Genomic DNA, 26,191 nt, shown 5'->3' with positions numbered 1-26,191 from the left:
TTGAGTAAACTTTACCATACCTTATAAGCCTTTGCTTACTTTTAGGATTTGGGTTGTTTTGTATGCGACTGCACCCCGCGAGATCTTGAGTTTGATTCTCGAGTCTAGCAAAATGAGTACATATTTTCAATTATTTTCTATTAAAATGTTGTCTATATTTGATTAGGGCCCAGTGTTTGACAATAAACTCGCCCCTTATCGCTCGCCAGTGGCCAATAGTATAAGCCCCTGCCTCTATCTACACCTTACCTTTGGGTGAGTATTTTACTATTACTGCGGTTACCGCAGTAATAGTAAAATACTAACCCAAACAACGATTTTCATTCAACACTATTTACTTTCATCCACATATCAAATAGTAGTAGTATTTCCAAACAATAAACAGGCTATACAATTTATCAGTGAGACACGCAAGCAAGTCTCATATAAACGGCGTGTGGTGGTCAGACGCATTGTTTTGTTACAACGACGATTGACGCAAGACGTGAATATGGCTGGACATTTCGTGAGTACATTTTACGTTTTGATTTTTATGGGGATTTGCATTTTGATTTGTTTTAGGGAAATTATGAAAATTAATTTTAAAGAAAGCGAGAAAATTACATTATTCAATTCCATTTCAAGAAAAAAATACCTAATAAATTATAACCCTAAGATGTATTTAAATTATGTATATTTTGAAAAATAGTATTCCAAGAATCAAAAGTAATATTTTTTACAGAATATTTTGAGATAGCGTATTCCCGCTCTTCTCAAAATTAATTTATCTAGTCTCCTTAAACAGTTCTTTTTAACCTTAATTTACAAAAAAGTAAACCATTACTGACATATTTGGGCACCGCTATCTTCCCAGAACGGAAAGGGATAAATGAGAGTCCTACAATTATAAGGGGCTGTATCAGTTCAACTATAACTATTTATTTTAAAAGAATACATACAATTTTAAATACGAAAATAGCTTCATTATTGTTCCGTTTCATGTAAAAACGATTGAAATAGTCAACTGTCACTCTCACTCACTCAGTTGCTGTTCACATAACGGTGTTAGACGTCTGTTTCATACAAAATGAATAATATTATATTATTATGTATAGCACATCTTCGTAAATAAAAGTATAAGTTAAAGAACTGTTACAAAATATATGTAAATGTTTCTGTTACAGTTAAATAATGTATAAGATTTAAATTACTTTTTGCAAAAATATATTTCGATACATCAGATTAATTAAACACTTTCTTTCCATTAAGAATCTTTATTTTTAACTAACTGAAAAGGCCAAGTTTTATAGTATTATTTCTGCAATATTATGTGCTATTCTATTATTTTCATCACTATTTTAATTTCATTAAGTCATTTTATTAAACAGATATTTGCTTTATCTAACGTAAAATATTAACGCATACCATATAAATTTGTACCTTATGAAAATCGAATGTACACCACACAGTGCAACAGTAACCGCTTGGCGTCCCCTATAACCATCGCATCATAATGTTCCGTAAATATTGGAAACACAAACTATCAATATTGGACTGTCCTTTCATTGTGTTGTAACACTTTCAGATTTCCCTCGTAAGTCACACGGTACAAATGTTTGTATGTTGTGTTGATATCTGTTGATACACATTGTTTGTCAAGACAACAATACTACAACGATTAGTGTCAAAAAAAGCAACATTGATATTAGTAAACATCTAGATTTTGAACTTTACACGAGGAGGAATAAGAACCTCTATTAAAAACCCAATTTAAACAGATTTTATAATTCCCAATCATTAAATTATCAAATGCCAACTTTATCGTCATAAGTAGAGTATCAGCAATCTCTTGTATGCTAACCCTCGGCTATGAAAGCGAAAAGTACAAAAAGTCGATTGCTTTATGATAGTTACTAAGTACAAGCAGAAAATATTCTCGAAAAACTCATTGAACGCGGACGAAGGCGTCAGAAATCAACATAAAAAGCACGCCAGTATGCTACAAATATTGTATTCCCTTCCAAATCACTGACTGCGAATCAAACTCTAATAAAAAATGTAAAGACACTTACCCCCGGTTTCTGAATACATTAAGCGGTAGTTTATCTATTCAATAGCATTTTTTTAAATATATGAGTTTAAACGCTATTGAATAGATAAACTATGTACTACTGTTAAATGTACCTCAGAAACCGGGGGTTAATAAAAGCTTGCACACAATGCAACTGCGACAATTAACATCATATAAAGCAGGTCGCCTAAGAGTAGTATACAGGCAGAATCAACCACGCGCGTCCCATTCTCTCCTACCACGTAATTACGTCAAATTGTCTTGCAAGTGTCAACCACCGTGACATGTCGCAAGGATAAGTGCGTGTGACAGTTTTATTGTTCGTTTTGCAAGAATTTTGCAACTTACTATGTGACCCATGGTGTTAGGGAAAATTGAGATTTAGAACTTGTTTTTTTTGCGAGGATTTTGTTAACTGGTTCGTTTAGTATTTTGTAAGATGTAAGATTTATCTAAGTGGTCTAGTGATACAAAATAATTTTGAGAATGCTTTGTTTATTAGAAAAACATGCCCGATCAAAGTTAACGTGTTCTGTAAATTACTGAAAGTTGTGAAACTTAAGATATTTCATCAAATAATCTTCAATAAATATTGTAGCGTTAATATCCTTTCCTCATTCCAAAGAAGACCCTTGCTCAACAGTCTCATAGCTATGGATTAAAAAACGATAACCATAATGTATGGAAAAAAATATTTATGCCTAGTATTAGTGATTTAATTAATTCACTGTTTATTCTCAATCGTTTTCCACAAAATCCATTTCATAAGTTTAGCCTCCATAATTATATATAAACAAAACAGCCACTTCCTCTACAACGAACTACATTTCCACGATACATTAAAACCTAATCAACAAAAACACAGAACAATGCATTAAGAGTAACAATTAGTGCACAATAAAATTGCAAGTGACTTCGAACAATACTCGAACATACCATATAGAGCCTTGTAAGGTTCCCACTATGGACTGACTATGAAGGACTCAGGTCAATGACCTCTTTATGTGTCACTCAAATTGTAACATCAAGGTCAAGGATACGATGTTATGAATTTGATGTAATAAAAGTGTTATGTATAAAAAAGATTATGGAGGACGTTTATGGTTTCGTGGTAGTAAGCTATTTTTGTGTCAGTCTTCTAACGTTACAATGGTTTTTATACACTGTTGAGTAAAACGATTTGGTTATGGGTATACAACTATCAAAAGAATATTACCAAAATATTGTAAAAGGGGCAAAGCATATTGTATTGTTTTGGGATGAGGGTTTTTTTTCTAAAGATTTATTCCGAGAATTTCTTTCTTTCTTGTTCTTACCTACCAGTGAACTGAATCGGGTTTTTGATCTTAATAATGGTCGTACCTCCTCAAGAAGACATTAAATTACAACTACTTAAACAATTATATACCACACATTTAATCCACTGCCTCATTCAATTCTTAGGCCGAACATTTTATTGTATAACAATAGGCTAACAAACAATACAATAATTAAACCTATAATCATCCCTAATGACATTATAATTCAGTGTTAATATAACTATACAATAGGATAATGACCCTGTAGTAGTTCCATGTTAGTGTCAACGTCCGTTTTGAAGCCTTAGAAATGAATTACCAGCTTGTTATAGTAGTACAAAGTATTAAATGTGAAAATTTTGGTATTTAAATTATTTTATGTTTGACTATAAAATGGTAGACCGGTTTAGTGAGTGAATTATTTTAGTACATACTTACTAGTTTATGGAAAATCGTATGTTTTTAGGACTGTCTCAAAATTGCGTCGTTACTTGAAAAAGACAGGCATTAAGCAGGATAGAGCTAGTTCGACATTATGCATCAATTATTTAGTAGATTTGTATTTAAATTACTCTTTTAAAAATTCACCCCATAACTCTTATTTATTCTCAACTAATAACTAAACCCTTTTATTGTATTTAGCCCTAAATTATTGAACTAAAACCATATTTTTATATGACCTTACTTAATAGCCTCACACACTACTTAATAGTTGAAATCGCAATACCAATTCTTGACACACAGTAAGTACTCATCAAATCGATCTAAACTTTCAAGTCATCCCAACTCCCAATAACGGCAAGGCTATAGGTACAACAAATAATTTTCCGATTGCGCTGACCGTAGTGACTTAGTGACCGTATCACTGTATGTAGGTGAAGGTGCTTACAGACCACACATAATAATGAGACAACTACTTACCTACCGGCTTCCTTCCGTCAAGTCATGTCAAAAAACTGATTTTTTGTGTCCGGTGGAGCTATTGTATGATGTAGTTTTTCATACACTGTAGTTATTGTGCGAAAGTTTATATTGAGGTTTCAGATTTGATTTCATTTAAGGCATTGTTTTTCAGTTTCTGCTTTTTTCTCAAAACATGTTTTATTGTAGTTCTCTCTGATGCTAACAATTGTCAAAATTACAGTCATTGAATTTATCACTAGTTTGGGAAATAAAACCTATGGCAGGTGTTCTGCCAAAAACTATCGCTCATGGATATTAATCGCCATTATATTACAAATTATTGATGACGTTGTAAGATCATGATACATTACTGATTAAAACCAGGCACAATCAGGTTGTTTTATATTTTTAAATATAAGATACGAAAAAGATAGTCGGAATCGCAGCAAGTGGCGTTCTTTAATCTCAGCCTATTCTCATGGGGAAAAGACGAGGCGTATATACATATATGCATGTATGTTTTTTTTATTTATCACAGTCTTAGAGCGATGACAACACTCGTAAAATTCCATTTCCATACAATTCTAGGAAAGGACAAGATCTCATAAATCTTGAGATCAATTTAGATGCTCACTTAACACCGTAATAGATTATAATTATACAATATTCCATATAAAGCACTTAGTTGACTATTATTTAAAAATATCTTTGTAATTTACTACGAGAGAGACTTGATGATCTAATCAATTAATTACAATAGGGTGGAAAAAAATCGTAAGCCCTCCTCTACTATGAGAACTGCAGATATAATAATCTTATAATATTAAGCTTTTTTTTGGTCGTAGTAGCAGAAGGTTTAGTACGTGCTTAAAAAAATAAAGAAAAAAATAATTTGGATTAATCTTTCTAATAAAAATTGGTCGTCTTAATCCAAGCTAAGGAGAACTTACTCATACTATGGATCTTATCTATACTAATATTATCTATACTATGCTTTATAATATTAACTAATATTATAAAGCTGAAGAGTTTGTTTGTTTGTTTGTTTGAACGCGCTAATCTCAGTAACTACTGGTCCGATTTGAAAAAAATATTTGTGTTAGATAGCCCATTTATCGAGGAAGGCTATAGGCTACATATCATCACGCTACGACCAATAGGAGCAGAGCACCAGTGAAAAATGTTACAAAAACGGGAAAAATCATGGCTCTCTTATGTGACGCAAGGGAAGTTGCACGGGTCAGCTAGTATTATTATACTCTAAATACATACTCATATAAATTAATTAATGACACAGCTCAGAAAAGATACTCGAGCTCATCACACAAATATATGTTCCGGGTGGGATTCGAACCCATCACACGCAGCGCTACGGCTATTGCGGTGAGGTGACCACGTTAATCACTAAACGTGCAGTTAATAGACTCTTGACTTTCGTAATACTATAATGCATAGGTACTAAAACATAAATAATTAACAAATCAATGGCGCCAATCAATCAATGGTGTATTGTTTAAAAGCTTTGTTTACTTAAAGTAATTACATGCAATTAATTTATTATGCCGACTATTGCCGAGTGTCGACATGTAAAAAACATCGATTACTCAATTATAATGCGATGCACGGGCGACTTTTATCGATCTATCCGATTATCAGTGACATCAGTGATTTATTTATTTTTGTATTTGTATCAAGTTTATTTACATACTGTATTTATTATAACTGACAATCTAAACTAATGTCCTAAAGTCTGATAATTTAATAGAGAGCCTTGGTACACACAATTTTTCGACATTATAAACAATAATTTACACGAATCAAACAGGCCGTCAACTAGCTAGGTCAGTAACTGGGACTGATATGTTAAAATTATTTTTTTACTGGGTTGTTGTATCTTGGTCAATTCCTCAACCCGCAATTGGCCACCGTGGTGAACTCCAGGCCTAACTCCTCCTTCCTTACGGGAGAAGAGCTTTGCCCAGCAGTGGGACATAAACGGGTTAAATTTTATTTATTGTATCATGTTTGATAAACATATCAAGCAAATGGATCGCATCTCAGTAGACAAAAGAGCACATTGTAAATTATTTGGCGATTGAAAAGAGTGGCCGTGAGTTTCTTGCTAGCTCTCTTCATAAGGCTGTACCCACTTTCCGAGAGCAGTCAGTAAGTGTAAAGACTATCATAAGTGTTTCAATGATTTAATTTCGATTTATTTTTGTTGACTGACGCGTGAGACGTGCGAACGTACATTTATCACTCACTGCTTTCTCATTAACTTCACATCAACTCCGTCGGAAGTTAATTATCAAACAACCAATTTTGCATACATAACAATCGATTTATTCGTCTCGCAACAACGCACAAGGAAGTACAGACATCTCTGATTTATATCATTTACGAAACGGTTGCGTAAACCTAACATAATGGGCCACATACAAAATGTATTAAGTAGTAATTTTATGCATCAGTAGGATTCAAATACCAAAACAGAAAGGCAATTTGGTGGAAGTAAATATAGTCATTTTCATTTATTTTCAAACGTTCATTTGCTATAATGAAATATATCTTATAGGTACTTATTTTATAGGCTATAATAATCAATACGCTATAATCTGTCAATCAGGCCAATATTTTGATTTCCGGAGGGACAAACAAATTAGTGTCAACATTTAAACCAGAAACCAATATCAAATACTACTATTAAATCATAATTAAAATAAAAATATATAAAATTAAAAACTGCAATGATAAATCATAGAAGCTTTTTGAAATTTGGTGACGCGTAATTTGAGATCTGATGAAAGAAACTTCAACCTGCACGGTTTTCCACCAACTTTGTTCTACAATGTTAAAACAAGCAATAAAAAGAAAAATCATTACTTTGGTGTGTTGTCTTAATTCGGACCCTCGACCACTAGCAAGACAAACACTTATTCCGCTCGATTACAACTTTATAATCCAAAGTCTAGATGACATACCTAAGTAAGACTCTGACATAAGAGTCAGGTAATCCTTAAGAATAACCGCTATACGTAATCCTAGTGAACCGTAGTTAAATTAACATAGGCATTCGTTCCTTACTACCGCTTGACGCCGTTAAAAGAATATATTAACAAACATTAATATTAATTTGTTTTTGTTTTCTTTCGAGTTTGACAGACTGTTATGGTGGCTCTAGTAATCAAGTAATTCTTTTAACTTTCTTTAAGACTTACTGGCTATATACAAACGATATAAAGCAATGCGCGCATGCAATAAAAAATATGTTATATGTTACTTAATCAAAATATAGAAACACCGGGAGGACCTCTTAGAAAAAGATACTTAGACCTTGCAAAAAGGTAATACTTGTAACCTGTACGACAAGATGTATGGATGTGAATCAAGGAAAGGAAGTTGGTAAGGATCGCACCAAGTGGCGTTTTCTGGTCTCTGCCTACCACAATGAGAAAAATGCGTGCTTTTATAAATGTATGTATCCATGAATGTTTGTAACTTAAACACACCAAAACTACTTAACGGATTTTCAAAAAAGTTGGTGCAGAGACAGTTTATGAACTTATCTTTTATATCGAGAAATCTCTTCACACAGACGAAGTCACGTGATAAACCTAGTATAGCAATGTGAGTATATGAACCTGAGCGCCTGACAATTCAAATCCGCTTTAACTATTGAGCTGTCGCAGTCTGTTATAAATATTTTTGTTTCATACTTAAGGAAAACTCCAGTTAAATCGTAACACCTTGCGGTTATTGAACGCTTGCTACTGTCACGTCATAGATGTGCAATACTTGACCTCTAGTCGTATGAAGGTCGTTTAGATTCACCATACTGAATTATAATGGCAAACTGACCGAGATCTTACATGATAACACATTTTGAAGGTACGAATACGAATAATATGCTAGTGTCATTGAGTAAGTCTCTTTGATAGATTACGGATTTATAAGCTTAGTATTTATTAACAAACAAAAAGGTCAGTTTTATTAAGAACGACTTTCTTTTCATATGATTGAAGAACAGGCTGGCCATTTTTGCACTTGGTTTACAAACTCCTATCTGAGTATTCCAGAGTATTTCGTTCATCCAGTCAATCTGTAAAAACTGGTATTTTTTTGTTTCCAGTTAATCTCCCTGGCGGCATTATGCGCAGCAGCGAGCGCGGCTCCTGCAGACCAGCAGCGTCTGTTTCCACAACACGCGCCCGAACAACTACAACAAGTTAGTCCGTGAGTATGCCGCTTTATTTTAGCAATATACTGGCAACTACAACTTTAGAAAACATAAATTTTTTTTCGCCCTCCTTGTCTTTTTACTCAACTACTTCACACATCTCTGGTGCAAACGCAGCCTTACATTCAGCGTTTTTTAAATTTACTTGATCCTAAATTCCGTACACATGTACGTACCTATGTTTCCAAATTAAATAATGGAGATTTGAAAGAATCAACTGTACTAAAACTTTGTGATTAAGAACATAATGTATAAGGTCACGGTCGGATACCGAGCTTTACTACTCAATTGATAAGAAAATTTCACATCATCTCACTGCATGTTTGGTAAAACTTCGTTATACCCCATATTTACTGTTACGTATTGTATTCCAGTCTGGACTACTACCTCCAGCACCCAGGAGTGGACAGTTATTACAGACCAGCTGAACAAAAGGAAGGTGAGTAACTTGAACATTTCTAACTAAATCTGATATCAGTTCTTGTTTTTCCTAACATTAATCAAAAGGACAATGTGGAAAAATCATACAGTCCGTCATGGCAATAGGAAGGAAAATTATTAGGTCAATAAATGTAAAGATGGACAGATTGCGAATCTGAATACGTTTGCATACGTTATTCTAAGACTCAAAAGTAAAGGAAAATTGCAGGGAAATACCCAGTCATCGCGATATTATTATGATCTCCTAGTTGATATTTACCGGCCGATTTCTTTGAAAACAGAGCGGTGCAAGAGTTTTATTGTAGTGTTACAGAGTTTCTCAGACTCTTTTCCATTACCTTTATAGCCGTTTGTATCGAACCAGCGAAAATTTAGGCACAGATACGCACGAGTAGATACCTAAAATAATGTTGCTAGTATTGCTGTTCTTAAATAAACTTATTTTCATCTGTAAGTAGACATAAAGTTGAAGCCTATAAATGGATTAAAGTGGTACAAATAAAAGCCCGTCTCCCGAGAATTGCTAATCAGAGACTTAAGAAAGCTGGCATTACATTCCTCACCACGTATTTCGCATGTTCACAGTAGCAGTACAAAGACCAAATGGACAGTCGTCTCGTTTGGAATCCCTTGAACCTGACAGCGAAGTGGAGCTGGTGCCAGGAGTACAGCAGCCGCAGCAACCTCCGCAACAGGTATTTACAATATTGCTGGTACGATTATAAAGGAAAAGTGTTTCTTTTCAGCTCTTTGAAATTTTTAAATGAGATAGAAAAGAAAATAAAATACAAATCAAAGTTCTTGGTATTGAAAGTAGGAAAAACTCCTGATTGATTTGTCACAGCAAGATTGAATTGAATGTTTCAGCTGTGAAATAACAAAGTAGCCGCATAGAAGCCGAGTGATTTGATAAGATTTATTCGAGTATTACACGTTAAATCATATTATTAAAAATGCACTTGTTACGCCATAAAAAGTAAAAGGAGCTCCCAATGTACCTACATATTTGTACTTAATACCATGTTACGTGTGCAGTTTTTCAAGCACTCGATAGTGTTTCTGCTACGGCAGTATTTCTGCGTCTAGTAATTTCTAGCCTTATATATTTCACAAGGCGCTCGGTGTTTTAATACTTTCTACATCGTTATGTAATTATTTATTTTTAAACCTACTACCTACAGTGGCACTGAAGTAATGAGTCATATTTACTTTCAGAATCCTGTAGCACCAAACATACCCGGAATAGCTCCAGGACAAAGAGTGTTTATAGTACACATGCCTGTTCCTGGATACAGGTAGGTTACAAAATTATCAAGTTAAATTCTCTCTATAAACTGAATAAGACAAATTCCTTTTATTTTTTGTATGAGGCTACTTTTACACATCGATCCTATAAAAAAGGTTATCCTTGTCACAGACCATATGTATATGGGCACAATATAATTCGATCGATCGTAGAACAAGCGAGTAATCAAGAATTAATTTAACGATTTATAATAGGACACGGGAATTAACGCGAACACGCATTTTACCCTAAAATGCCTAACGTTTCGGCGCAGGTTGTACTCGCCGTGGTCGCAGGCAGGCCACGGCGAGTACAACGTATTCCGGTATACTATTATAATTTAAACATGTAACGCGAAAGTTTAAAAGTTTTTATTAATTTAACGATTTGTTTTCGACAGGCCCGGCACGATCGGAGGCTATCAGCCTGTATACATAGTTGCCGCTGCACCTCAAGGAAACGCAGCGTACCCGGGTAATGGTGAGTAAAAATTAATATCACTAATTTATTACAATGGTTTTAGTTATGAAAGTTGGGATTGTGACTATACCAAACTGGTAATTTTTTCTCCTACAGAATTGCGAAAACGTTAACAAATAAAGAATCCCAGGTTTCCGACTATTTCGATGAATAGTTTAAGCCTTTAAGCTCTGATACCCCCATCATCAAAAAGTATTATTACTAAGAAGACATAAAACCATAAAAATTTGTTTCTTCCAGGTTACCAAAACGCAGTACTCCTGGACCCATCAGGTCAAGCAGTCGTATCTCCGCTGGTTGGCTACGGAACCCGAGGAGTAGTACCTCCTCAGCTTCTTGGAGCCCCACTCACAGTGCAAAGACCTTACGACCTCGTCTTCCAAGACCCTGGACTTGCTCAAGTGTAAGTTGGAGACATTATTATTATGTTTAATGTCTTTTTCAAACAAGTCAATAATTAAAAAAGTGGCCTAGAACTGACTGCTGTTTCCAGATCATTAATCATCCCCATTCAAAGTTCTGTTGGGTTTTTATGATTGCCGTTGGAGTCTTCTTAAGCCGGTTCTTTAGCCGAGAGTTTAAGTGATATTAGAGGTACATAAGATCGGCGTTGTGAACAGTAAGAGACAAAACAAATTTTACAAATCTCTGCCTACACTTAGAGCGTTTTTCTTTTTGTTTAGCTTTATGGCGATCTTGGCTTTATGCCTGATTCCGCCAACAACCCAGTATTAAATGAAGTATATCAAAAATATTTTAAAGTCGCAGTCCTTTAGAGCGTTACATAAAACATCCTACATCATTTTTTAACATCCAAATTGATTTGAAGATATAAAACTGATTGAATAGCCTTCGTTTAGTAAAAATGACTAGAAATGGCCGCTCTAAATGTAACTTTCAGTCGTTAAGTCAAAACAATATACATTTATATTAATCACCACTTTCTACTTAATACATCACCCACAAAACTTTATGACTTAGGCAAGACCATCCACCATTATAAGCACATTTTCCTTAATGCTGAAGATAATTTCTTCCCAGAAAAACCCAGGTACAACTTACACAGGAATCTGGAACCTAGTAATTTGTAGATATGCAAATGATTTGTAAAAGGCAATTCCCGCACTAAGATTCCTTGAATTGCAGGAAATATACAGACAAAATAAAGTACTATCACTTCTAAAACATTTATTATTGGATCACAAAAAAATATTTGTTTCATCCAGGAACGAAGTCATGACCATTCCTTACCGTTGACCATATTGGCCTAGGGGTTAGGTAAACCAAACCAAGTCCGTAGCGACTGTTACCTGTTAATTTCACTAAAGGCTAGTTTCACATCCAATTAATAAAAGTCAGATATCCTATGCTATTAAATTGAGTTAATTTAGATTTATGCAAACAGCTTTCAATATTTTATCTTATAAGCTACTTGCTAACCGGGACTCAGCTGTTTGTCTTCGACTAATATTAAAACTTAAAAATAAAACTATTCGTACTTTACAGTGCCGGCCAACCCATTCAAGGCGATGTAAGAGGTGAACCCATCCGTTTCTCCAACTCTATCGGATTCCAAGGACCTGTGAACCCACTGGCGTATCAACCAGTAGTCGCTGTACAGTCGCCTACACCAGTTAACAAAGGAGCCAGTGGTAAGACAAATCAATGGTTTATTTTATTTTAACATTACTCTTAGTCGTCACTTTGCCCGAGTGGCTGTTTTGCTGAAAGATCTCATTTTTTATCCAAATTCTTTGACTATAACCATGCTAAATTCCTGAAGTTAGTTTAGGGGTTAACCGTGCGAGCGTAACAGACAGAAATACTGTTAATTGCATTTTGATATGAAGTTATAAACAGTAAATTGCTAAACTGAGATCCAAATATAAGATGAATAAGATGCTTTTTATTTTATTAGCGCTGATTTAAATTAAATAAATATCGCAACAAATTATTCCAAATCACAGTTTTAAACATTTTAAAAAGTTTATTGAATATTACAGTTTTTTAAGTGATTATTATAAATGTATAACGATCGGAAGCAATCAGTATTTTGAAGTCTCATAAAAGTCATCAAAGATCTAATTTAAATATATGATGTTTATATCAGATATACTTTAATATCCTACTTCATAGCAGGAATGGATTCAATAACGGCATGTTAATGCACTCTTGGCTAACACTCTGTAGAGATCTACTCCAACTGCCATCATCATTCTAGCCCATTACCTTGCCCATATATTATCATGTATTATTTTTTCTCACCAGGTCCCTCAGGGCAGCTAAAACAACCCAGCGAAGAGCCCAAAGAACAGGTGGAACAGAACAAGAAACTCCGCGGCTCCCCTGGACTTTTACGAAACAAAGCATAATAAACACTTTAATATAAATAAATAGATTGTGATTTCATAGCGTAACTGTCAAACGGGGCCCCGGTTATTGGGGCCCCTCAAAATGTAAAACAATTTTTTACGAACAACTTAATTTACTATAATACCAACGATATGTAGTAATTATTGCCGTCCACAACTCAATTTGTACCCACTGCTGTGTATAGACCTTTCTTGGTCTATATCACACGAGTTGCCTAACATCCTATGTTAGTGTATGAATCTTTTTATATAGGGGCCCCGTCCGTTTTTGGGCCCCATACGAATGTACCACCAAAGTTACGCTATTTCTGTTATTATTGAAATCTTGATTAGTTACTCAGTGCAATATTATTAGAATAAAAACCGTTACTTTAAATTGATGCAAATGACTTTAAAATGTTACTATTTTACCGAATTATGAATAGAAAATAGTTTCGATATATTTATTATGAAAATAAATTGTTATAATTACAACAGTCTGTATTATTTACTGGACGTTCAACCGAACTTGATAAAATATTTACTATCCCCTTTGAGCACCTGTAATTATTCACGCATAATGCCGCCCATACATGCTTAAGTTTACAATAGTACCATGTATAGAGCTACACAGCAAATATTGGAGTAGACTTAAGCAATTTTCCAAACACTGCCACATGCTTGAACACAAAAATAAACAAAAATAAACTAATATTTTAAACCTTAAAGCTTTTGCTTTTGCAGCGAAACGAAATTCACGACCTTTCAATGACAAGTCTGAACCATAAACCTCCCCTTAAATTATCTAGACTACCTACGTACAAAGATGACCTCTTAACTAGACAGCTAATATGACCGGTAAACTCCGTTAACCGTAACAGGAGCACATTACAATTGCAGAACGAGACACCGTACAAAACGTCCTCTAATAAGCAAGTTACCGTTCACCGGGAAAGCCTGGTGCGTAATTAAATCTAAGCAATTTAGCTAGACCTACACGTTATCAGATAGATAACATCGATTGCTTGTTAATTTATTACTGTAGAAAGCAGGCCGGTCCTTCGATGTAGCTCCATATTTGTTCCACTGTTGTTGGAACATTTTCTTAGGAATGCAAGTTTCTGTTCGACATTTAGCGTCTGTTCTAATCACCTGTTCATTTGTAGAGAGTGTACCAGTGTATTGTGTACTTGGACACTATAAACAAAAGACTGTACAGTTGGCTGGCTTTAATGTTATTGGCCGCCATAGCCGAATATCGGCCAGAAGAACATTAGATAACATTACTTACGGAACTCTTATTTGTACCTGCTTAAAATACCTTTTTCTGTTATAAAATATGCTTCGATGTCGCTCCATGTTTGTTCCACTGTTGTTGGAACATTTTCTAGGGAATGCAAGAGTTTCTGTTCGACATTTAGCGTCTGTTCTTATCATCTGTTCATTTGTAGAGAGTGTACCTGTGTATTGTGTACTTGGACACTATAAACAAAGACTGCACAGTTGGCTGGTTTTAATGTAATTGGCCGCCATAGCCGAATATCGGCCAGGAGAACATTACCATTACTTACGGAACTCTTATTTGTAGCTGTTTAAAATACCTTTTTCTGTTATCAAAGCTTTTTATTCCCGCACTTACATCTCAAAATACCTAGGTACTTACTGACATTATCAAATAAGTAACAAAAACTTCAAAAAAGATACGATTAGTTACACCAAATTGCCACAACATTGTGACTATACTCAAAGCATACTAAAAGCAAATAGATCTAAGAAATGCAATTGGAGTGTTTTGATAGGATGCAAAAACCGATTCGCATAATAAATACGATTTTTGACTACTATTTTTAACGTCTACTAACTAGATCGGTTTTTGCAGAAAAATAACGAACACAATAAGGCTGCAATTGCGCAATGATGATCATGATAAAAAAGTAAAGACAGTCTACACTCAATAGCCGATTCATTTCACTTTCAAAACCGAAGATCTAACGAAAACAAGTGCTGAAACTTTACAAAAACATAAAAATGAAAGTGTAAAATTGGCAAAAACTGGTTTTACATCGACTTTAACGGGCCCCATAAAATAGCCGTCAACTTGTAATATAAAGACTTCCTGGATTGAAACGAAAGCCATTAGACACATTAGTACTTCCTTTAGATCTAAGTTTTATCTTTGAAACTGCTACCGTTAGCACTTAAGTTCCACTTTATCGCTTCTAACGGACCTTCATCCTGTGCCCACCGTCCAATCCTATAAAGTATAACAAGTACCAACATACAAACACATTGAAAAACTACCTCACAACCTTTACTACCTATAAAATAGAGTTCTAAATCGCATGGCAGAATCTTGCAGAACGGTAATGTTAATTTGGTCGAAGTTCCAAGAATGGTTTCCAGTTTATGATCTGCTAAGGAATCAGAGGTATAATTACGGCCAATTGGACATATGATTGAACATAAATAACAGATAATTGAGTAGAAATGGACGTGTACGATTTATTTCAATCAAATTGTAATAAAGTTTCAATTATCACGAGATGCCTGAGGTATAGTTTACGAGCTATTTCAGACATGCATCATGCATGCAAGAATATAACTTTTAATGATAATGTTGAAAGTAGGCCAGTGTTGTATTTACATGTCATCTTCTCGTACTACAAATACTAACACGATATCCTTTTTATAATAATAGTTACTAACGTTTTTATGACTGCTTTGTGCATTAACTGCACGCAATTCAATCTGAATTTAGACTGCTTTACCCTATTTCTTTGGCAAAAACTGCGTATCTGCGTATCCGTGGGTCTGTGCTACCAACAGTTTTCTTTATCAAAACGAATCGTTCTTCAAATTAACTAGTATTACCGTGTTAATGCAAAATACAGTATCTGCATCCATACACTTTTAAGTTACTTCTTAATACCTCTCTTGTCAAGCATTACATAGATTAGATCTTAGTGATCATACTTATTCTACAAGCAAAAATAAAAATCCAATTCCTTCTAAAAGTTGGTTTCTTTTAATTTCATTTCCACCAACAATAACCGTAAAACATAATAATCAAATTACAACACGTCTAAAAAGTTCCGATTCGTTCCCTCTAATCGACCGTCAAAATTTCTATCATTAAAAACAAATAAAAGCTTAGAACAATAGGAACCCCACAAACCGCATTTTGTTTATTTTCATTGACCTGCATCGTTGTGACCTTGATACTGCATCATTATAATACAATCAATCATCCACCGCGAGAAAACTTGATTGATGGACGCAAATATGATTTTAAAACTACATGTGCAGGTATGCTGCAAATTGTCGCCTCAAAACCTCAAACAAAAATCACCCTTAAAGCTTCATAGGAAAGAGTCATCAACACTGCATCATTACAGCACAATCGCATCAGTACAATTTTACTTAGACATCTATTGCCCATTCAGAACCAATGAAGCCTGACCTATCAATCTATTCACCAGACACTGAAACCAAAATAAAACCCCGTGAACTGCACTCGTCAACAAGGCTCATCAAAATTTGGGCGTCTATATTGATGACTCACTAGAATTAAGATGGAATCGCTTTCCAAAGGAAAGGTGTCGAGAGATCGTTGCAATTATCAGGCGTTCGGTACGATGCGAGGCAATTATGATCTTTTTGCTGTGGACCCGTTATCTTGGCTTAGATGCGCGGCAAAAACGCAACTGGCGCAGTGTGGAGTCTTTCGCCGCCGTGGGCGCACGCTACCGCCTAGCACACTACATACACGATGTCACCCCGCGCACTGCTCGCCATCGTCGCTATAGCCTGCGTCGGGCAGGCAGCGGCGCGGCCCGTCAAGAAAACTCTCAACTTCAACATGTTTGTGCTCCGACCTAAGCAAGGAGCCTCCGACCGCTTCCTGCTCTCCACCGACGGCGTTTCCAGATTTGGACCAATATTGGAGATGTTTGTCCAACGTTTCCAAGGGATGATGTCGGTGAAGCTGCCTCAGGATAACGGTATATCTGTGCCTGAAGGGGCGACGGGTGTGCCTGTTGGGAACACTGCGGAGAACGAGGTTGACGGCGTCCAGGAGTCGAGAATGCCTGGAATTGTGGTGCGACCCTCTCGCACCAAGCCCGGGACTTACGAAGTGGAGATTGACATGGTGGTAGATGATGGCCAACCGGACGAAAAGAAGCAGCAATAGGGAATGTGGATTTGCTTCATAAATCACTGCCGAGGAAGAAAGGAAGTAATCGTACGACAAAATGTAAGATGGTGTTCAGAACGTGAATATTTATTACACGAACGTATATAGTTTTCTTAACTGAATATGTTTTAGGGAATAAAACTATTGTCTCTGTACATTATGTTCGGTCTTTATTATCGTGATATTATAATTTCCGCATTTATTGTTAGGTGCTAATTATCGTTAAGTCGAAGTCGTATTGTTATTTTATTTATTCTTGCCATAATGTTAAGGATTAGTGTGAGTAATAAATTATTTTTAATAATTTCGTATTTTTTATTTTGTTTGAGGAAATTTTGGAAGATGCTGTATCTTGTGTAATGTGTTCTATAATAAGATAAAGTTGCATGGTATTTTCATTGCATTTATTGTTACACAATTTTCGCATAATTTCATTCACAAAATGTTTTGTTAGCTAAACATTGGTAAGGTATATTAGTATACCAAAGTTTTCAGTGCTTTCATCAGCTTTGATAAAACAGTGGTTCTAAAACAGTTTCAATTTAATGAGACGAGGCAAGGTATGCAATCTGTCAGGAATGTTTCTACACAAATTTCTAAGTTACAACGGTACCAACAAACACAATATTTATGATACTGTATATATTATTATTATGTATTGGTACCAAACAATGATGTAACATCTCATCAGAATAATTTAATTTAACTTTTCACATCGAGCTGGTTTCCTTACATAAATTAAACTTCTTTATATTATGTTATTCACACTTCCTTTAAGTTACATAACATTTGTTTATTTTGGAAATTGCATACTTAACCATTCACATCGGGCTATGTTATTTCATTCTTTAATATTCTATCTGCCTTATAAATGTTGTAAAATATTTACATAGTCCTAAATTAGATGCTGAGAAGTTTACAAAACATGTTTTCGTACAATTTCCGTCCGTCGGTGGTTAACATATCAGACAGTTAACGGCCACTGGTGATGTTTTGTATATAAAGTTTTCTTTGAATGGAAAAATATGCTCAGCCTTTTTAAGGCTTTTATGCAAAACTATGCCAGAAACAGATCTAGATATTGATACTAAAAGTATTAAATATTTTTGCATTGAAATAAATTGACAACAAGCTATAGTTTTGTAGTAAAAAGCAATTTTACAAGAGCTTACAACAAATAATCCCTGGACCTTCAACTAAAGAAACCTTTCTTAAAATGTGGCTATCATAAAATATGTCAGTCAGCCATCTTTATAAAAACGGCTATTACCTTTTTGGTAACATTATCTATATCTACACATTACTTTCATTGCTACAGTTTTCACTGCCTCGTATCAATCATCAGAACGACGGTATACGTACAACTATCCATCATTTAGTAAGAAGCTAATGAGCCTAACAAATCTTAATGTAAGTATACATTAGAGACATTCATGTCGAGTGATATTGGCGTACGTTGGTGCGGTGTTACCCTTTACTGGCACGCAGCTGGGCTAGGGTCTCCTCTACAAATGAGGAACTGGTTAGGATTTTCGACCACCACGCTGGGAGTGACGGTTCAGCATAGATTGTATTGTGTAAGCAATTATTGACACTAGGTTCACCATTAACCATACGACAAGAACAAGAAGAAGCAATAATTATCCATAGCAAGGCGTTGGCTTTTGTCGTAAATATCAACCAAAATCCGCATAATATTACTACTTTACATAGCTTAGCATAGTCTTGATTAAAATATTTTAGAAAAACTAACTCCTAGGCCGACTGTTGATAGGCGTTGTTTACTGTGTCGTTGACTTTTAATATAGTTTGAATGTCCCGAGAGCTCGACAACTTCCTTTTTTAAAAATCAAAACCGTCACTGCGAGTACACTCTGTGAGTACACTTAACAACTTTAAGAAACGTAAAACGAATTCGCAAGTACATTTGATATTATGTTACGACTCTAATGAGCACTCTCATTTAATCTCTTTAGAAAGAGTACGTAAAAACCAGTGATAAATCTACAAGATTAATATGTTTCTTACAAACATAATAGACCACGCAATTAGCATCACGCCTGTTTGTAAAGAGAGTATTACAACATAGGCGTTTCACTTGTTATAAATTGGGACAAGCAATATAAGTTTGTAATGATTGCTAAACTGTTTCTATGCTTAGCTTGCTTATACTTTTTTCTAGGAGCCTTATCTTCTTATTTTTAAACAAGAACTACCAAAAATTGCTTTTGTGTCCGGGAATTTTACAAACATAAATTACTATTAGTTATTTTGAAGAGAGAATTTTATTTTCTTATGTTAATTTTTCCTAATGTAAATTGAACTTAAAAGTAAAGAAGAAAATACATAGTATTTCTTCTACTCTTTTATAGATCCTTTGATATGTGATCACTAAACAAAAATATTTTCAAAATACCTACTTCTCAAGAAGCTCTAATAAATAATACATTCATACCTTCAATAGCGAAATTATAGTTTATGGTTTGAGAGTATTAAACTAGAAATTCGCTCTTCTGAGTTACAATGAGTTCATGAACAAGATATCAACGATAAACCAAAATAACAAGGCACTTAGAAGGTAAACAAATAAAAGACCCGTCTCATTTGTCTAGCATTTAATAGAGATCTAGCCTTTCTCAGTCCACACTTGAGCTAATGCGTCGATACTTATGCGTCAAACAATGCGAGGATACCGTAAAACTGCACTCATTCGTACAATATTTGCATACAAAGAGAGAAAATACTGCTTTGTGACGACTTTATACATGAGTTAGGGAAACTGAAGAACAATGGCTAAATTGGTCGTAACTGAATTAGTATTGCTTGGATGTTGTGAGTTCGATTTCTATATTGAGGAAATAGTTTGTGTGGATATAGTGTGTCTGTTCACTTGTTGTGTTCTTTTAGAAAGGAATTGTAATTATCGCGTATATAAGCAAAAATAAAAATACGAACTTTTTATTATATTTATCTAAGTATGGACACCGTTTTTGTAATTTCAGGATGGAGGTAAATGTCACAACATTAATCTTATATATAATATCATGCAAGTGTGCATGACGCATGTATATAAATTCCAATTCGTTGGTCATTCCCACATAGAACGACTATTTGTGCGGCCCACAAATAATTGTTTCGGGTGTGGTCGTACTTTGTGTCCGTTGTTTGTATGTTTGTAAAAGTTTTTCGACACAAGAGCAATTCTTAGTGCGGGAGATGTATTTAAAAAAATAATCTCCCATGATAATAAGATTAAAATAAGACAAATTTCTGATCCTATAGTTCGTGCAAGGTTCCGAATAAATCTATGTATTCCATTATCGAGATCCGAACAAGCTTATTTTTCTTAAGTGTAGCCAAAGTGTTCAAAAGAATTCTATAATGTTCAGCCTATTTCTATCCACTGTTGCTCAAAGGATTACTTAGTGTTAATGTCTTAGTACTAACATTTGTAAACAATCATTAGAAAAACTAATTCAAAATCCCGTTTGAGCACTAACTAAAGCATTGTAAACCCTTTAGAGAACAGTTAGCAATAAAGAAAGTACCACAGAATGTAGTAGTGGTTAACTAAGGCTTAGAGCACATTAACGGTAAGGCCACTTACTTCACCACATCGTCGCTAGTAAATTGCGCGCGCTGATTTTACGATGCGCCTGCGCAGCCTCTAATGTTAGAGGTTATAAAATGTTATGACGACTTTTTCGAGAGTGTGTAATATTCTTACTTGGATTTTCTAGATATCTTCCAAGAAAGCAGTTTGTTATCGTATATCATGCCATCAATTCAAGCTAGGAAGGAATTTGTTAGAGCAAGCGAAAAACGCTTCTTGAATAGTTATCCCAGTGCCTCATAGTTCGCCGTAGTCATAAATTAACTGACCAGATTTATCCCAGTCTAGAATTCTATTGTACACATTTCCGCTTAGAATTATAGAACACAGGATTTTTTGATATTAGATTTTCCTTGGACACTGCTAGCATGGATTTTATCACCAAGAGACATGCATACGAGTACCTAAGCAATTTATTTTTTAACCCAATACTGTCCCACTGTTGGGCAAATGTATCTTCCCGATTCAGTTGGAAGTTAGGCCCCGAGTCCCAGTGCGGGTTGGGGACTTTGCATGCCCTCGTATATGTATTCAACAAATTTTAGACATGCTAGGTCTCATCACGATGTTTTACTTCACCGTTGGAGCAAGTGATGATTATATTTTATATTGTGATAAACAAAAATCTGAGCAATAGCAATGGAAAATTTTATCCAAATCAATTCAGCAGTTACAGCATGACTGAAACACCAACAATGGAATCGTTACTTTCATTAGTGCAACAATTTGTGTATAATCCTAAGTTATAACGTTACCACAAATTAATGTGTCTGTCCAAACATACATCATCTTTGTATGTCACATAAACAAGACTTGTTAAGACTAACGAACTGCTCACACGCACGCTCACTGCACGTATATTGACAGAAATATCCTTCGACATCAACTGAAGAAATTGCTTGAACACTTTCCAATCAATATTATACAGCTGAAGAGTTTCTTTGTTTGTTTGTTTGAACGCGCTTATCTCAGAAACTACCGGTCCGATTTGAAAAATTATTTCAGTGTTAGATAGTCCATTTATCGAGGAAGGCTATAGGCATATATATCATCACGCTACGACCAATAGGAGCAGAGTACCAGTAAAAAATGCTACAAAAATGGATAAAAAAATCACCCATTCTCTCTTATGTGACGCAAGCGAAGTTGCGCGGATCAGCTAGTACCATATGCGGCTGGATTAGATTATGCGATACGTATGAGGTCGCATCACGTAAAGGGTGCCACCACAAACAGCTTAAAAAATATTGCAGATGGGTTGATAGTGTATCCGACAGCTGATTAAGATGTCTCGGGTTTGAATTCCGGGTCGGGGAAAGTATTGTGTTATTATTTTCTAATTTATTTTAGAACTAGCTGACCCGTGCGGCTCCGCTCGCGTGAATTTCGTACTGTTGCTTATTCGTTTGAGCACGCGAATTGCGAAGCACTCGATACACCTACACATAAAAATGTTAACAACTCTTTTGTCATCTAATGGTTATTTACGAAAGGGACCCGAAAGGCACACAATGTGACACAGGCTCAGGCAGGCCTGATTTCCTGTGGTTACCTTCTTTTCCGCTCTCGTCTGTATCCGTAGCAGTTTACAGTGTAAAATATAATACCTTATAATAGACTGACCATTGCTTACCCGTCTGGATTCAGAATATTATTATAGGTCCTATCTGCGCCGGAGCTCTTCAGACGCGTAATAATGTATACTTGCGATGATACGTCCGAAACCGCGTAACCCGTAATTATTTTTTATACTTATATCATCCGTTGTTTATTTTTTAAAACTTACCACATAGTCTGTTTCATAGCTATCCAATTTATTTCCTTAATGCAACCAATTAATTTGGTTATTAAATATTATGTGATTCGAACAACAACGCCATCTGTCAGTTGCGGCGAACACCGACAACAAACGAAATTACTCGGTTTGCCATCTAGGATATCCCGATCGCACCGGACCCACGTAAACCAACATTTTTGTGTAATATATCATACAACATTTATGTTTAAAAATCTTATAAATGTATAGCATGTTTCAAAGGTATTTTTTTACAATAAAGCCATCAAAATAAATTAATTAGAAAAAACATGCTTTGTTGCGGTTTATAACGCCATCTATTGGTTGGTGCGAACAACAGGTATCGATACGGCAGGCGCCGCGTTAACTATGCGAATGTTGTGAAATGGATTGTAACGCCATCTATGGTCTCTATAGGGAAACGCAGGTACAAACGATTTCTAAGTATTTTTTTCAATTTTCTAAAAATCTTTGAAATTTTATGCTATAAAAAGTATCCTAGAAACTGCTCCACTACTTATTCTATGCATATACCAAATTTCAGTGCATTCTATCCGGTAGTTTTTACGTGATAGCGACACATACAGACGGAGGACAGACAGACAGACAGACAGACAGAAAAGAAAATTATAAATTGCAGATTCGGTATCAGTATCCGTTACTAAACATCCCCCATTGGTTTTTTTTTAAATATATTCAATGTACAGAATTGACCTCTCTACAGATTTATTATAAGTATAGATATAGCTCAATAGAAACCTGGAGTTTGATTAAGTGCCCGGTAAATGGCATTGTGTTGGCCTCCTATCACACGAGACTGTGATTGTAATAGCGCACACCTTCGTATATAGCAGTACAAATCCAGTTTTTTCTTCATGCAAATATATTGTCTTAATCCGTTACTGTAGAGACCTATATAAAGTAGAATAATTATATGCAGCCTTTGAGTTATTTGCTCTTAGCACTAAATCTTGATTAATCTGATAAAAATGTATACAATGCCTTAATCTGTCATACTTTCTAAACATTATTTTTCTAGATTTTATCTTTAATGTAACCTGTTTGGGTCCGTTGGTGTCAAAAAATTCAATAGATAATACCTTCTAGGCACAAAGACTTGTTGCTGTATTCAGACTTACAAAGTTAAATGGAGCGTTTTATACACGAATATGTGAACCTTTATCAATAAAGCGCATCCTTTGCAAAGTGTGCAAACAGACGTCTAGAAAGACACTCCAATATTTAATAAAATGTTTTGGCTTCTATTACTCTTTACCTGTTGCCATACACCTACTGATGATAACACTTCATGATTGATCTTAATAACGAATGTAATAGATGCAGTGTGCACAACAACAACAAAAAAATTAAGTCATACAGTAAACATGTAAATAATTAAGTAACGATTTACCTTTAAGTATCACAAGGATAGTTTAATTTCAGCCCATTTTGTATTATAACAATAATGTTAGGCAGGGACATAGTCAAAACAATTACTTAGATACAATCTTACTAAGTATCCTTTGTGTCTACCCCTACTTAGGCTTGAACCAACGACGTTAATAGCTTGAAGGTTTATATGTATAGGCAAAACCCAGTACGTTGCATTGCGGTTAAGAGCATGGCTTGTTCAGTACTATTGTATAGAGTCCTTTGTGAGGTCAATTAGTGAAATGCTTTGTAGTCAATGGATTAAATAATCAATCTCGTAGTAAGTAAGTAAGTAGTAGTATTAGCGTTTTTAATTAGAATATCGCGTGTGTCCAGGACCTAGTTAGTGCCAAAACGTACGCAAACACAATCAACCATATTTGTTTTCCAACCTACGCCCTCAAAATACACTTAATTCGCAAATTAAATAGAAAACGTACAAACAAACACACTTTTTCTAACAATTGAACCCCAAAAAAGAAAGCCATGTCGCAAAAGGTCAAGCGTAGTGGGTCGTTTGTCACCCGACGTGAATAATAACTACGGGTGGACGAATAAACGGACATACACTTCCTGGCTAACCGTGGACAGTGATCCTTGCGCGAAAAAAAGAAATTGCCGCCAATATTTGAAAATTAAATCGAATTTAATCGTGGTTTTTTATTCGAATATTATTTAATCGGTAGTTAACGAGATATTCTCATTATAAATTGCGCATAAAACTGGTTGTAAATGCTTTAAAATTAGAAAGCTTTGTTTAAAAATCTCGCTTTACTCTTACCAAGAGTTTAGAAGAGAATAATACACATTAAAAAGAAAACAGAAAAGTGATCAGTGTCAAAAAACTAAATCATAAAAAAGTGTGCGTGCCATTAACTAATAAAGGAAAAAAACGTGAAATAGTGTTGGGACGTTTGTGTAAAGATGGACTATAAATGCATCCTAGTGTTGTGCCTTCACATAACATTAGTGTATAGTGCGCCTATGAAAGTGCAGTTGCTACCTCTACAATATGGAATGGCTCAGAACTCATTGATGCAGCTGCAAAATCCTTTCTTGAGGCAGGCGTTAACGAATACGCAGTCACCTTCTATAGAGTAAGTATATGATGTATATTTTGTAAGATCAAACAATTATATCGCAGTGACATTTACAAACATAAGGATAACTCACTGATACTTTGTATCATCAAATAAATCTTGAAACAACGATTTGAGGTTAATTCAATTATTTGTTCCGAGTAGAAATCAAACTCATGACACTGAGTGCTACAGAATAATAATATTACTATTTATCCTCTGTCATAACTTGTGAATGTGTGTACGGGGTTTAATTACCAGTGAATAATAGAGTGGCTCTTATTTTAAAAAGAATAAGTAAATCGTGTAGCAGTAACTAATTAATGTCGTGTGTTTAATTATTCTCTCGTATTTTTTAAACATAACACCGCGTAATTCATACTCATCAATCTCACAATAACAAAAACAATTTAACCATTTTCAGCTACCAACCACCCATAATGGTCTTTCTCCTCAACCCTGGAGTAGCCGACGACAGATACATCAAACTAAACGAACACTCCAATGTCAAGTCCAACACAGGCGTCGTAGACGAGGAAAGAGACTCCATCATCCTAGACGCAGACCAATCCGAAACAGACCCTAAGGTAATGGAAGTAAGCGCAGCCACTCGAGGTATTATCGGCATGATTGTATCACAAATACCGTTTTTACCGATACATATAAATGTACCTGATACGATTTCTTGGATCATCAGTCAGTTTCCTCCCATTTCGCAATGGTTCAGACCAGGACAGACGGAGAATGCACAGAGGTTGTCGAACAAAGGACCGATGCCGATTTTTGTGGTGCCTGCACCAATGATGCAATGATTTGAGAAGTGGTATAGACTGATAGTGTGTGGAGATTATGTTAGAGTAAGTGTTGATTTTGATGTTGTAATATAAATATTTAAAGTTGTAAGCAGGATTTTATTTTTACTTTTCTTAGTCCTTTCTGAATACGAATTAGTGGTGTACCTACGCAGTAAATACTATTCTGTTGAAGTTCCTAACCAAGAATCTTTTGATCTTACTGAAATGTCTTAGATGAA

General features: G+C 35.0%; 2 protein-coding genes across 3 annotated transcripts; both read left to right on the top strand.

Annotated features, from left to right (window-relative positions):
- The first annotated feature begins 362 nt into the window (after nt 1–362).
- LOC142972764 (uncharacterized) lies at nt 363–13,521 on the top strand. Of its 2 annotated transcripts, none has more exons than XM_076114041.1 (9): nt 363–505; nt 8,381–8,484; nt 8,863–8,927; nt 9,518–9,624; nt 10,145–10,224; nt 10,615–10,694; nt 10,935–11,097; nt 12,201–12,346; nt 12,963–13,521. In XM_076114041.1, the coding sequence occupies exons 1-9, from the start codon at nt 491–493 to the stop codon at nt 13,064–13,066; spliced, it is 864 nt and encodes a 287-aa protein (XP_075970156.1). In that variant the 5' UTR covers nt 363–490; the 3' UTR covers nt 13,067–13,521. The 2 variants fall into 2 exon arrangements, with proteins under 2 accessions (XP_075970156.1, XP_075970155.1); XM_076114040.1 differs by having other exon boundaries at nt 9,515–9,624.
- Nucleotides 13,522–24,979: 11,458 nt separating this feature from the next.
- Nucleotides 24,980–26,061, top strand: LOC142973309 (uncharacterized). Its single transcript, XM_076114950.1, has 2 exons — nt 24,980–25,176; nt 25,583–26,061. The coding sequence occupies exons 1-2, from the start codon at nt 25,004–25,006 to the stop codon at nt 25,968–25,970; spliced, it is 561 nt and encodes a 186-aa protein (XP_075971065.1). The 5' UTR covers nt 24,980–25,003; the 3' UTR covers nt 25,971–26,061.
- The last annotated feature ends 130 nt before the right edge of the window (nt 26,062–26,191 follow it).

This window comes from Anticarsia gemmatalis, chromosome 5 (assembly GCF_050436995.1).
Source record: "Anticarsia gemmatalis isolate Benzon Research Colony breed Stoneville strain chromosome 5, ilAntGemm2 primary, whole genome shotgun sequence".
Lineage (NCBI taxonomy): Eukaryota > Metazoa > Arthropoda > Insecta > Lepidoptera > Erebidae > Anticarsia > Anticarsia gemmatalis.
Note: the sequence above shows the minus strand (reverse complement) of the source record. Positions and strands in the feature narration are given on the sequence as shown.

Excerpts from the sequence above, each read along its gene's own strand:
- LOC142972764 (XM_076114040.1), top strand. Across the intron at positions 8,928-9,514 it reads ACCAGCTGAACAAAAGGAAG|TAGCAGTACAAAGACCAAAT; the intron begins GTGAGTAACTTG and ends GCATGTTCACAG. Across the intron at positions 11,098-12,200 it reads GACCCTGGACTTGCTCAAGT|TGCCGGCCAACCCATTCAAG; the intron begins GTAAGTTGGAGA and ends CGTACTTTACAG.
- LOC142973309 (XM_076114950.1), top strand. The coding sequence starts at position 25,004 with ATGGACTATAAATGCATCCTAGTGTTGTGCCTTCACATAACATTAGTG. Across the intron at positions 25,177-25,582 it reads ACGCAGTCACCTTCTATAGA|CTACCAACCACCCATAATGG; the intron begins GTAAGTATATGA and ends AACCATTTTCAG.